Source organism: Ahaetulla prasina, chromosome 2 (assembly GCF_028640845.1).
Source record: "Ahaetulla prasina isolate Xishuangbanna chromosome 2, ASM2864084v1, whole genome shotgun sequence".
In the NCBI taxonomy this organism is placed as follows: domain Eukaryota; kingdom Metazoa; phylum Chordata; class Lepidosauria; order Squamata; family Colubridae; genus Ahaetulla; species Ahaetulla prasina.
Genome location: NC_080540.1, coordinates 268,299,090 through 268,312,915, shown reverse-complemented (window position 1 = coordinate 268,312,915; position 13,826 = coordinate 268,299,090). Strand labels below are relative to the sequence as shown.

The 13,826-nt window shown below is 41.2% G+C and overlaps 1 protein-coding gene across 1 annotated transcript in view; it reads left to right on the top strand.

Annotated features, from left to right (window-relative positions):
* The first annotated feature begins 158 nt into the window (after positions 1 to 158).
* MRPS27 (mitochondrial ribosomal protein S27) overlaps positions 159 to 13,826 on the top strand; it is a 61,038-nt gene continuing 47,370 nt past the window's right edge. The window contains exons 1-3 of the mRNA XM_058169017.1: positions 159 to 325; positions 5,010 to 5,087; positions 8,926 to 8,996. Of these exons, the coding sequence (XP_058025000.1) occupies positions 256 to 325; positions 5,010 to 5,087; positions 8,926 to 8,996 (219 nt within the window). The 5' untranslated portion in view covers positions 159 to 255. The remainder of the gene's footprint in view (positions 326 to 5,009; positions 5,088 to 8,925; positions 8,997 to 13,826) is intronic.

The window sequence follows — 13,826 nt, the reverse complement described above, 5'->3', positions numbered from 1 at the left end:
GCTTTCGCTTAGAGCAGGGGTGGGAAACTATGGCCCTTTTAGGACATATGGACTTCAACTCCCAGAATTCCTGAAACCAGCTATGCTGGCTCAGGAATTCTGGGAGTTGTAGTCCACATGTCATAAAAAGGCCATAATTTTCCCCGTCTCTGGCTTAGAGCCTTTTAAACAGCTGGTCTTGGACCGCGGCAGCAAAGGCGTTTCTTCCCCCTTGCTGCTCCTCCCATCTGGATCATAGATGTGGTACGCGCCAAAATGGCAGCGTTCATATTTCAGCGTGGGTTACTGCAGAGCCGGACTACGATGAAAAATTGGGCGGCGACAGGTGGGTCGCTTCAGATGGGAGGAAGGTGGGAATCTTCCTCAGAGAATCCGTCCGTTTCTTAATTCTGGAGGGTTTTTTTTTCAGTTGAGAGTTTAACTGATTTTTTTTAAATCAGTGATTTGATAGCCAGTGACGATTTTTATAGACCATTTATTTAAGAGGACTCCTGGTTCAGGAGTGCTTATTCCTACTAAACGTCTTTGCATAGAATGAAGCTGCACGTCGGGATGTGCTCTTCTCTTTAATAAACACGTGAAATTGATGAGGATAAGTCCACGGCCAGCTTAGCCTTTTGCTTTGCTTATGTGTTGTTTAGCCTTTGTATTTCAATAGAAAATAGGTCGCTCCCCATCAAAGTCAAATGTCTGTCAGATTACACAACATTGCTAGATTAGTATCAGTAAGAAGAAAGACTCATGTCATGTTAATTCATCATTTGTTTAAATCACAGTTTGTTGAATATGCTATTGTTGTTGAATAAACATTGCTTTAAGACGTGACTTAGAAACCACAATGCTGGAATCGCATATTAAGTTAAACTAGTGTGGTTTTTGAAGTAGCTTTAAAGTGTGAAAGGAATATTTTTTTCTTTTAGGATATATATCAAACAATGTGTTTCAGTCAATGATCCTTATTGTTGAATGCTAAAATGTAAAACAAGACTGCCAGAAAGTAAATAAGGTTTAAGATTGACTTTGGTGTCTTAATAAACCTTTTGGGACAAAAAGCAGTATATGCTATTTCTCCACTGATTTGAATAGTCATGGATGTAGTGAAATTTCTGAAAAATGTTTTCTTTATTTTTAAATTTAAGTGGCTTCCTTTAAGCCTATCAATATAATATACAGTATATTGACCTGTTTCATGTACACTGAAGAAACATAGTGTAATTCTTCAGAAATGTTCAGAAACTAATTTTACTTTTATATATACTTTTATATATATAGAGAGAATATGATCTGGGGAGATTTTTACCAATTTGGGTAGACAATTGATTGCAAGCAGCTCAGTGGGCTGAATAGTTTTTAGTGCTCTCACAATAAAAAAGTTAGGAGCATACAAAGCATTGATCTATTTCCTCATTATCCTCTACACCACAGGTAGAAACCTTTGGGGCAAGTGGCCATATTTGAAAGATTGAGTGTAGTATAAATTGTCACACAAACAGCTGTTAATAATCTGACCAATTCAGGAAAAAAAACCACTCCACCATAACAAGCCCATAATCTATAAAGTAGACTCTACTCCCTTTTTATTGTTGTAATTCATCATTTTAATAATTCATCTTTTGTGTTTTCTAACAATTGTATGCACACCATCTTATGGGGCCTAAAGGTTTTCTGGGAAATAATGCTGCTGCTGCAAGGTGGTGCTTTGCTTTACAGTCTGTTAGCTTTCATCTGTATTGTTAATACCTGAACAAAAGTCAGATGGGCAGGAGCTAGGTATACACATAGTCCTTGGCTTATGACCACAACTGAGCCCAAAATTTCTGTTGCTAAGTGAGACATTTGTTAAGTGAATTGTGCCCTGTTCTATGACCTTTCTTAGTGGGGACACAGTGGCTAGTGTCTAAGATGCTGAGCTTGTCGATTGAAAGGTTGGTAATTCAGCAGTTCAAATCCCTAGTGCCTGGTAACGGGGTGAGCTCCCATTACTTGTCCCAGCTTCTGCCAACCTAGCAGTTCGAAAGCACATAAAAAATGCAAATAGAAAAATAAGGGACCACTTTTGGTGGGAAGGTAACAGTGTTCCATGCGCCTTTGGCATTTAATCATGCCAGCCACATGACCACAGAGACGTCTTCAGACAGCACTGGCTCTTCAGCTTTGAAACAGAGATGAGCACTGGCCCCTAGAGTCAGGAACGACTAGCATATAAGTGCAAGGGGAACCTTTACCTTTATGACCATTCTTATCACAGTTGCTAAGTGAATCACTGCAGTTGTTAAGCTAGTTATACAGTTGTTAAATGAGTCTGACTTCCCATTGATTTTGCTTGTCAGAAGGTCACAAAAGGTGATCACATGATCCCAGGAGACTGCAGCTGTCAAAAATAGGAGTTGCCAAGTACCTGAATTTTGATCTCGTGCAGCAGTAATAAGTGTGAATAACAGCCATCAGTCACTTTTTTCAGCGTCATTGTAACTTCGAATGGTCATTAAACAAATTGTGTACCTGTAGTACCCATTTCTGGTCTGCAGATTTTAGACAGGGCTCCTCTGTATGAGTATGTGTATGTGATGCAGTTCTGCCATTTAAAAATAAATCCTCTATTATTCCACAGAACAAAGACACAGTTTCTTCATTTCATATAGAAAAGATAGCCTGGACTTCGACAGACATTTTTGTTTTTCATTTTTCTTAGAGGATTTCTTAATCTAGTATTTCTCAATATTGTATATGGATATTTTCCCAAGAATTGAATCATATCATATCATATCATATCATATCATATCATATCATATCATATCATATCATACCATACCATACCATACCATACCATACCATACCATACCATACTATACTATACTATACTATACTATACTATACTATACTATACTATATTATATTATAATTTTACTTGATTTGGAACCTTTTTGCCTGGATCACCTGTTCTATCCTTCCTCCCACTTTTTTTGAGATTTGAGTTTATTAACTTTTAAATTTATGAGATCTGACCAAGTCAAGTGTTTATTCTATATGACCCTTACTATTACAGCCAGCTGGATAGTATGTTGACTTTTTTTTCTTTCAAGTTTGTGCTGGTAAAAGGTAACACACACACCCATACATGTGCACTACATTCCCTACCAAATGTATGAGATGCAGCCCCATACATGTGAACTGCTTAAAGTTCCCTTGTAAGTACAGGTAGTACTCAATTTATAACCATTTGTTTAGTGACCATTCAAAGTTACAGTGGCACTGAAAAAGTGACTTATGATGATTTTTCATACTTACAACTGTTGCAGCAGTCCCATGGTCATGTGATCAAAATTCAGATCCTTGGCAATTTACATGTATTACATTGTCCTGGAGTCATGTGATTACCATTTGTAATTTTCCCAGCCAGATTCACTCAACAACCACAAGAGTCACTTAACTGTGGCAAAAAGGATTGTAAAATGGGGCACAACTCACTTAACAATTACCTTGCTTAGCAAGGGAAATTTCGGGCATAATTGTGATCATAAGTGGAGGACCACCTGTAACCATTTACAGCATGCTGAATTGTCCCCAAAATGCTATATAGTTATCATTGGACCACCTGAATAAATCATAATATAATATATCGGGTAAGATCTATTGAATTTTATAGAAATATAATTTATGGTGAAGTTGTGAGATATTTTAAAGATATAAATAGAATTGATAGAGACTCTATCAGGGTTCCAATTTTTATAGAATCTGAATCCCAAAGGAGATAAAAATTAAATAATTCCTAAAATAATAATTGCTACTATAGCAATTATTACCTGGTACATTTAATGTAATTAATATAATGCATAAAAATAGGTGACTAGCAGCAGGTGAAGCTAAGCAGAATCACATCAGATACCTGTACAATTAGCACAGGGGCACCACAAGGCTGTGTGCTCTCTCCACTTCTCTCTATATACCAATGACTGCATCTCAAACGATCCATCTGTTAAACTACTGAAGTTCGCAGATGACACAACAGTGATCGGTCTCATTCGAGACAATGATGAATCTGCATACAGATGGGAGGTTGAACAAGTAGCCTCATGGTGCGACTAGAACAATCTGGAATTGAACACACTCAAAACCGTAGAAATGGTGGTGGACTTTAGGAGAAACCCTCCCATACTACCACCTCTTACAATACTAGACAACACAGTATCAACAGTAGAGACCTTCAAATTTCTAGGTTCTACCATATCGCAAAGATCTAAAATGGACACCTAACATCAAAAATGTAATCGAAAAAGCACAACAAATAATGTTCTTTCTACACCAACTCAGAAAGCTCAAACTGCCCAAGGAGCTGCTGATACAGTTCTAAAGAGGAATTATTGAGTCGGTCATCTGCACCTCTTTAACTGTCTGGTTTGGTTCTGCAACCCAACAAGACACACACAGACTTCAGAGGAAAATTAGAACTGCAGAAAAAACAATTTCTACCAATCTGCCTTCCATTGAGGACGTGTATACTGCACGAGTCAAAAAGAGGGCTGTGAAAATATTTACTGACCCCTCGCATCCTGGACATAAACTGTTTCAACTCCTACCCTCAAAACGATGCTATAGAGCACTGCACACCAGAACAACTAGACACAAGAACAGTTTTTTACTGAAGGCCATCACTCTGCTAAACAAATAATTCCCTCAACACTGTCAATCTAGTTACTAAGTCTGAATTACTATTAATCTTCTCATCGTTCCGATCACCCATCTCCTCCCACTTATGACTGTATGACTGTAAACTTGTTGCTGGTATCCTTAAGATTTATGTTGACTGTTTCCCTATGACTTTAATTAAGTGTTGTACCTTATGATTCTTGACGAATGTATCTTTTCTTTTATGTATACCGAGAGCGTATACACCAAGACAAATTCCTTATTTGTCCAATCACACTTGGTCAATAAAGAATTATATTCTATTCTAATGATTTTTCAATGTGAAAATCTTCTAAAGGACTTTCTTTGACCTCTTTTATTAGGTAAAAGATGTATTCTTTCAGCTGCATATGTGGACAGTACAACATGGGAAGAAAGAAAAAAGGAAGAGCACAGCCTGGGTAAGGAAATGAATGTGTGTGTGTGTGTGTGTGTGTGTGTGTGTGTGTGTGTGTGTGTGTGTGTTTAACTTGGGCTTACATGAGATGACATAATGGTGAACTATGATCTAGGCTTAAATTTATTGGTATTCTACATGCTGATTTCTCATAGCAAGAGTGCCTGCTTCACTTTTTTAATATGGGACTAAATACTTGAGAAAACAATGATGACAATACAGTATGTGACAAATTTTAATAATATTCATTTCAGTCAGCAATGTTTTAGTTGTAATAAAAACCAAAGAGACGTGAACGGCAGAGTTGTACATATGAGACACAGGAATTCATGGCAGCTTCCCTTTTTCTAGATAATAAATATGTTGAATATTCTATATGTTATCATGTCTTTTTGCATCTCTTTTTATCTGTGGTCCATATCCTTAGCTGTCTCTTTCAGGGTAGAGGAAACATGCAACTTCCTGATATTGGGAAATAGGTTAATTGTTTTTCACATTACCAAGAGGACATTTATAGACAGCAGTATTGTCTCTTATAGCCAGCAGCTGTTTTCCATCATCCATCATCTCAACAGCTCCAATCTGGAGATGCTACTGCTTCTGTTTACAGTTCAGTAGTAATTAGGACTGTAGCTGTGTCATTAGAGACTAAGAAATTCATTGTGGCAGAACTTTCATAAAGTTCTTAAGTATACCAAAATACAACATTGAAAGCAAAATAGGCTAAAATATTAGGGGAAAAGCAGCCAAGTTAGGACATTCAATTGATTGAGGGTAGATAAATTAGCTTGCTAGGTATCTGTTTGCAAATCACAGTTGTGCAGTGTCTTTTACTTGAACGCAAGATGGCACTGTGTCTTTGTGAGTGGTAGCATTTCTCAGTCAAGAGACTCACAATTTGTCCAATAATGGCCAGTCAGGATTACTTTATAAAGCAGGGACTAGCTATCTGCAAGAAAAGAAAATCATGTGTGAAAATCAAATAAGAAAACTAAGTTATCACAAAAACTAGTATGAAGGAGAAAAATCCAGCGATGAGGATGCTTTCTGGTAATATAGAGGGGCAGTCTACAGTCTAACCTTAACATTCTAAAATTCCATCTGGGCTATACAGGAAATCAGAAGCTAAAGCCTGTAGGCCTGGATGCAAATTTAGATGGTTAGAATAACTGATTAAAGTTTAGGACTCCTAAAGTGTTGTTAGAAAATCTACCTGTTCTACTTCAGGCCAGCTAGGCAACAAAACTCACAGGGCTCAATGTTTGGATTTTGCCCAGGACTTTAGATCTGTTAGGCACAGAGAAACCTCTGGGGCAGACTAAAGGATAAACTCTTATACAAGATGAAATAATAAAATAATTAATTATAATAAATAATAATAAACATGTGAGAGCAGGTTTTTAGGAGAAAGACTGCAGATCTAGGAGAAAGAATGTAGCATCTTCTTTGCTAGGTTATAACTATCTCAAAAAAATACTATAAGAGTTTACCAAAATGCCAGGTTTTTATAGTGCATTTGCCCAGGATAGGCTATTCTGATGAGCTATAAAGGTGCGTTCTTATCCAGAAATAAAAGTTGTAAATTTCTGATTGTCTTTTAAAAAATGGGCTATTCTATCCTTTTACATTCAATGTGATCAGCACTGATCAGTTTGTAATCCAGTCAATCTCAACATGATACTTACATGCTTATTGCATTTCTGTAATGGAAGTATCCCTAGAGGGAACATTATAAACAAAGGGTCAGATTTGGAAATGGAAGGTGAGAATAAGCAGATTCCCGATATTCTGTAATATTCTGTAATAAGCTTATATTCTTCCAGTGTGGCTGCTCTACTAGATTTTTCCTTCTTCATATTTCTGAACTGAGATAGGTTTGGAATGTTGAAGCAGAGCTGCTTCTTCAATGTGTATATTGAAGACTTTTATGATGTACAGCGGGTTTGTTGAGAGGGGGTGGAGGAGGAGAATGGTGTTTGGGCTTTTCATTGATTAAAAAAGTAGAATGTGCTAAAAAAAACTTAGTAAAGGAAAACCAAAATGATTTATGAAAACAAATCCTATCTGGATTTTTAGCCCACAAAAAGACACTTGGAAGCACTTTAAACAATTATAGATGATGCTGAGAAACCAGACAGTTATCCCTTCCCCCTTGCTATTCTCATTATGAATTCAGAACAAAGGAAAAGGTTATTGTGGCACATAGTTAAGATAAATATAGATTATAATAATGACTTCCAATATAGCTTTAAAAAGGGATAAGACAGTTTAGTGAAGGGTAAGCCTGTCAGTGGTCATTAGCATACAGTGGATCTTGCTGGCTCAAAGATCAGATGGAGCACATTGTGAATACTGGTTCTGGGGAAACAGCTGAATGAGGAAAATACATTGTCTTTTAAGTCTAAGATCTTGGACTTTGTAATCCTTGCTGATTCAGACCAAGAATTGCCCTTACATGGTGGAGCAGGAAAGCTGCTATATCTTCCAAGGTTTATATTTAAAAGATTCATCAAAATACATTGAGAAGTATGGCATAATAATTCTAATGAATTCAAATAACTTTTATTTGCTTAAGGAGCAAAAGGAACTTTCTGCTCCAAAGTGTCTTAAATACTGTAACATTTAGACAGACTTTATCCTACATTTTCATTGAATATTGACATCCTTACAGAAACTACTTGCAAACTGTTTTATGCTGATGCAGTTCCATTAAAAAATGCGTTAACAGCACTGATCTATTTTGAAGGGTATGCCAGCAGCTATTATATAGTAAGCCTTTATTGACTGGTGCTGCCTGGAGCTAGCTTTGAACCAGCAATTTTTGGGAAGTGGAAAGCTTTATCTCCTGTTACTAGTCCCTTGAGCCACCAATTTGTAAGAAGGAATCTTCTATGACAGTTTTAAGGTAAATTTAATCAATGGGCAATTTTAGATTTCATTATTTTAGGAGGTAATAGTTAACTATTGAATGGGTGCCATTTAGAGTTGGTTACGATTTTCTTTAGTTGATTCATGAGATTTCCATTTTACATTCCAATATTTAAGAAGGCTAAAATAGGCCACGCCAAGTTTTATGCATCATGAAGAGGTGGAACTATTAAATCATATTAAGCAGTTTCACAGAACAGTTCCACTGACTTTAAAACTTTTTCTTTTTTAGCTAGAATACAAAATGAAATGCTGTTTCAAGAGTTTTGTTTTAATCAAATGTTTGAAATTAACAGCTGGTGTATTGGGAAGTGGGAGACCGTGAGTTCAAGTTCTGCCTAAGCCATTAAAACTGTCTGGGTGACCTTGGGCAGTCACTCTCTCTCAACCCAACCCACCTCAGAGACATAATTTTACTTAGTGACTGCTTTGCTTAACGACCAAGCAAACTGGTGTAGCCCACTGCCACTTGTTTTTTTTTTAAAAAAACAAAACAATAAATTCACTACTTCTAAGCATTGGCACTGCCAGGAAGGATATACTGTGGCCATTGCCCCAACAGATACGCTGGCAGATACCTCCAGGCCTCACCTTCATCACCAACTCCAGTGCTGCTGTTGTTGTTGCTGCTGCTGCTGCTCTGCTAGCCATCAAACAGCTAATCGATGCACCAAATATTGCTTTGTAGCCCATGTGAATGTTTAATTTAACAATGTGACCCTTCCCCCCCATGAATTGTGCAGGTGTGTTTATTCTCAGGCCTAGATGACACTTTATTGCATTGTAAAGATGTATCATGGAAGGCAGTTTATTTAGCCCAGCTTTTGGAATGATTGTACTTTGTTTTCATTCCTTTGTTTTTCCATCCAATAACTTTAATGAGTAAAAATTAAAGATGCTTTTTTCCCCTGCAGCTGATTTAGCCAATTTGATGGACAGAACCTATGAAAAAAAACTACCAGTCAGCTCTTTAACATTATCTCGGGTAAGAACATGACATCCAATTCAAACATCTTGGTATTTTAAACTACTGTAGTATTTTAGTTGAATTGCTACACGCATATAATTGCTTTTTCATATACTGTGATTGTTATTTAAGATCTTGGGAGAACTAATTAGCTACTTTGACTTGTGTCTTATTGCCTCATATACTGCAGACATGGATATATATATATCTCGAGCTCAATTTCCTCATTCCACAAATCCTATAAATAGAAATATTGTGCAAAGCATTGCTAATGTAAAATGGTCAGGTGAATCAAAGCAATTCCTAAGTTGATTTTTTTTCCTAGGGGATAAACTTGTGGAAAAATAAGTTTTCCTGGGCCATGGGGGACATGTAATTAAGAATATATTTGTGTAGTGTTTAGTATGGTGACAGCATGAACAGCTACGGGTGTGCCTGAATGTGTCCATATAACACTTATGCTACATAAACTGTGTTGGTTATCAGTAGGCTTCTGAGTACAATTCAAGACCCAGTTTTATTATTATTATTATTTATTTATTATTATTCATATTTATATACCGCCCTATCTCCCGAAGGACTCAGGGCGGTTCACAGGCACATAAAACATTTATATACAAAATTAAGATAATCATTAAAAAACTTATTCTAATGCCTAATTATTAAAAATATAAATATAAGTATTAAAACCAATTTAAAACCCCTATAAATTTAAAATCTAAGCCAGTCCTGCACAGATGAATAAATGTGTCTTGAGCTCGCGACGGAAGGTTCGGAGGTCCGGAAGTTGACGGAGTCCTGGGGGGAGTTCGTTCCAGAGGGTGGGAGCCCCCACAGAGAAGGCCCTTCCCCTGGGCGTCGCCAGACGACACTGCCTAGCTGACGGCACCCTGAGGAGTCCCTCTCTGTGAGAGCGCACGGGTCGGTGAGAGGTATTCGGTAGCAGTAGGCGGTCCCATAAATAACCCGGCCCTATGCCATGGAGCGCTTTGAAGGTGGTTACCAAAACCTTGAAGCGCACCCGGAAGGCCACAGGTAGCCAGTGCAGTCTGCGCAGGATTGGTGTCATACGGGAGCCACGAGGGGCTCCCTCTATAACCCGCGCAGCCGCATTCTGAACTAACTGCAGCCTCCGGATGCCCTTCAAGGGGAGCCCCATGTAGAGAGCATTGCAGTAATCCAGGCGAGACGTCACGAGGGCGTGAGTGACCGTGCATAGGGCATCCCGGTCTAGAAAGGGGCGCAACTGGCGCACCAGGCGGACCTGGTAGAAAGCTCTCCTGGAGACGGCCGTCAAATGATCTTCAAAAGACAGCCGTTCATCCAGGAGGACGCCCAAGTTGCGCACCCCTTCCATCGGGGCCAATGACTCGCCCCCAACAGTCAGCCGAGGACTCAGCTGACTGTACCGGGATGCCGGCATCCACAGCCACTCTGTCTTGGAGGGATTGAGCTTGAGCCTGTTTCTCCCCATCCAGACCCGTACGGCCTCCAAGCACCGGGACAACACTTCGATAGCTTCGTTGGGGTGGCCCGGTGTGGAAAAGTACAGCTGGGTGTCATCAGCGTACAGCTGGTACCTCACACCGAAGCCACTGATGATCTCACCCAGCGGCTTCATATAGATGTTGAACAAGAGGGGCGAGAGGATCGACCCCTGCGGCACCCCACAAGTGAAGCGCCTCAGAGCCGACCTCTGCCCCCCTGTCAACACCGTCTGCGACCGATCGGAGAGATAGGAGGAGAACCACCGATAAACGGTGCCTCCCACTCCCAATCCCCCCAACCGGCGCAGCAGGATACCATGGTCGATGGTATCGAAAGCCGCTGAGAGGTCTAATAGGACCAGGGCAGAGGAACATCCCCTATCCCTGGCCCTCCAGAGATCATCCACCAACGCGACCAAAGCCGTCTCAGTGCTGTAACCGGCCGGAAGCCGGACTGAACGGGTCTAGATAGACAGTTTCATCCAGGTGTAAGGGAAACTGATATGCCACCATATTTCTACAACCTTCGCCGCAGCGAAGGTTGGAGACCGGACGATAATTACCTAAAACAGCCGGGTCCAGGAAGGCTTCTTGAGGAGGGTCTCACCACCGCCTCTTTCAAGGCGGTCGGGAAGACTCCCTCCACCAAGGAAGCGCTCGTAATTGCCTGGAGCCAGCCTCGTGTCACCTCCTGAGGGGGCAGCACCAACCAGGAGGGGCACGGGTCCATAAAGCTCTATATGGAATGGGACCATGTTATTTGAGTGACTTTCTTGAGATTTTGCTACCTATTTCTCACACTTTTATAATCTGTCTTCTTAGTTCAGATTTTTTAAAATAAAAAGACATAGAATTAATGAATATAGAAACATTCTTTATTCCAATTCCAATTAAATTATTTGAGTGCCATATTTTATGTAGCCAATGTTAGGCGCGAAGAATCAGGATCATACATAAAGTTGCAGTTCAGAAGATTTATTGCTCAAGTTTATATACAAGAATCTAGTCAACAAAAGTTTAATACTAAATTGGTGCCTAATAAGAGTCAATGGAATTCATGAAGGGTGGATTTAGACTGTTTTTGGGACCGTAATAACTCCAGAGGTGGGAGCCCCCACAGAGAAGGCCCTTCCCCTGGGCGTCGCCAGACGACACTGCCTAGCTGACGGCACCCTGAGGAGTCCCTCTCTGTGAGAGCGCACGGGTCGGTGGGAGGTATCCGGTAGCAGTAGGCAGTCCCGGAAATAACCCGGCCCTATGCCATGGAGCGCTTTGGAGGTGGTTACCAAAACCTTGAAGCGCACCCAGAAGGCCACAGGTAGCCAGTGCAGTCTGCGCAGGATTGGTGTCATACGGGAGCCACGAGGGGCTCCCTCTATATCCCCCGCAGCCGCATTCTGAACTAACTGCAGCCTCCGGATGCCCTTCAAGGGGAGCCCCATGTAGAGAGCATTGCAGTAATCCAGGCGAGACGTCACGAGGGCGTGAGTGACCGTGCATAGGGCATCCCGGTCTAGAAAGGGGCGCAACTGGCGCACCAGGCGGACCTGGTAGAAAGCTCTCCTGGAGACGGCCGTCAAATGATCTTCAAAAGACAGCCGTTCATCCAGGAGGACGCCCAAGTTGCGCACCCCTTCCATCGGGGCCAATGACTCGCCCCCAACAGTCAGCCGAGGACTCAGCTGACTGTACCGGGATGCCGGCATCCACAGCCACTCTGTCTTGGAGGGATTGAGCTTGAGCCTGTTTCTCCCCATCCAGACCCGTACGGCCTCCAAGCACCGGGACAACACTTCGATAGCTTCGTTGGGGTGGCCCGTGTGAAAAGTACAGCTGGGTGTCATCAGCGCACAGCTGGTACCTCACACGAAGCCACTGATGATCTCACCCAGCGGTTTCATAGATGTTGAACAAAAGGGGCGAGAGGATCGACCCCTGCGGCACCCCACAAGTGAGGCGCCTCTGAGCCGACCTCTGCCCCCCCGTCAACACCGTCTGCGGCCGATTGGAGAGATAGGAGGAGACCCACCCATAAACCGTGCCTCCCACTCCCCATCCCCCAACCGCGCAGCAGGATACCATGGTCGATGGTATCAAAGCCGCTGAGAGGTCTAATAGGACCAGGGCAGAGGAACATCCTATCCCTGGCCCTCCAGAGATCATCCACCAACGCGACCAAAGCTGTCTCAGTGCTGTAACCGGGCCGGAAGCCGGACTGGAACGGGTCTAGATAGACAGTTTCATCCAGGTGTAAGGGAAACTGATATGCCACCATACTCTCTACAACCTTCGCCGCAAAGCGAAGGTTGGAGACCGGACGATAATTACCTAAAACAGCCGGGTCCAGGGAAGGCTTCTTGAGGAGGGGTCTCACCACCGCCTCTTTCAAGGCGGTCGGGAAGACTCCCTCCACCAAGGAAGCGCTCGTAATTGCCTGGAGCCAGCCTCGTGTCACCTCCTGAGGGGCCAGCACCAACCAGGAGGGGCACGGGTCCATAAAGCTCTATATGGAATGGGACCATGTTATTTGAGTGACTTTCTTGAGATTTTGCTACCTATTTCTCACACTTTTATAATCTGTCTTCTTAGTTCAGATTTTTTTAAAATAAAAAGACATAGAATTAATGAATATAGAATCATTCTTTATTCCAATTCCAATTAAATTATTTGAGTGCCATATTTTATGTAGCCAATGTTAGGCGCGAAGAATCAGGATCATACATAAAGTTGCAGTTCAGAAGATTTATTGCTCAAGTTTATATACAAGAATCTAGTCAACAAAAGTTTAATACTAAATTGGTGCCTAATAAGAGTCAATGGAATTCATGAAGGGTGGATTTAGACTGTTTTTGGGACCGTAATAACTCTAGAGTGATGACTCTTTTAGTCCCCCCCGCCAGCTCTGCCTTTTTATTCCCTACAGCCAAAAGTGCCAAGCTACATACCAGAAGATACCAGCAAAAGTAAAAACAAATGAAGGCGAATATATGTGTCCCAGGATAATGTTGCAGGATCCAATCTGGGTCAGTCACCACTCTGCTAGGATTGGCTCTAGCATGAATCCAAAAGCTTGGTAAAGTGGTCCCAGTGACCAACCCAGATTGGATCCTGCAAAAGTAAAAACATGCTTTTTCTTTCCAAGTGAAAGCATTTTTATAAGCAGCATAATAAAATCTGGGTATCTTCAATGGAAGCAGATTGATTACTGATTGCTGAGGACAAAAAACTTCAGAAAACCGCCTCTGAGAGGAAATAGAACAAAACGTTAGAAAACTGGTACAGAAGTATTTTATTGTGCACCATTTTGTTTCATTTAGTCTTTGCCTTTAAATCCTAAATCCCCAATTTCTGGAGGCTCCTG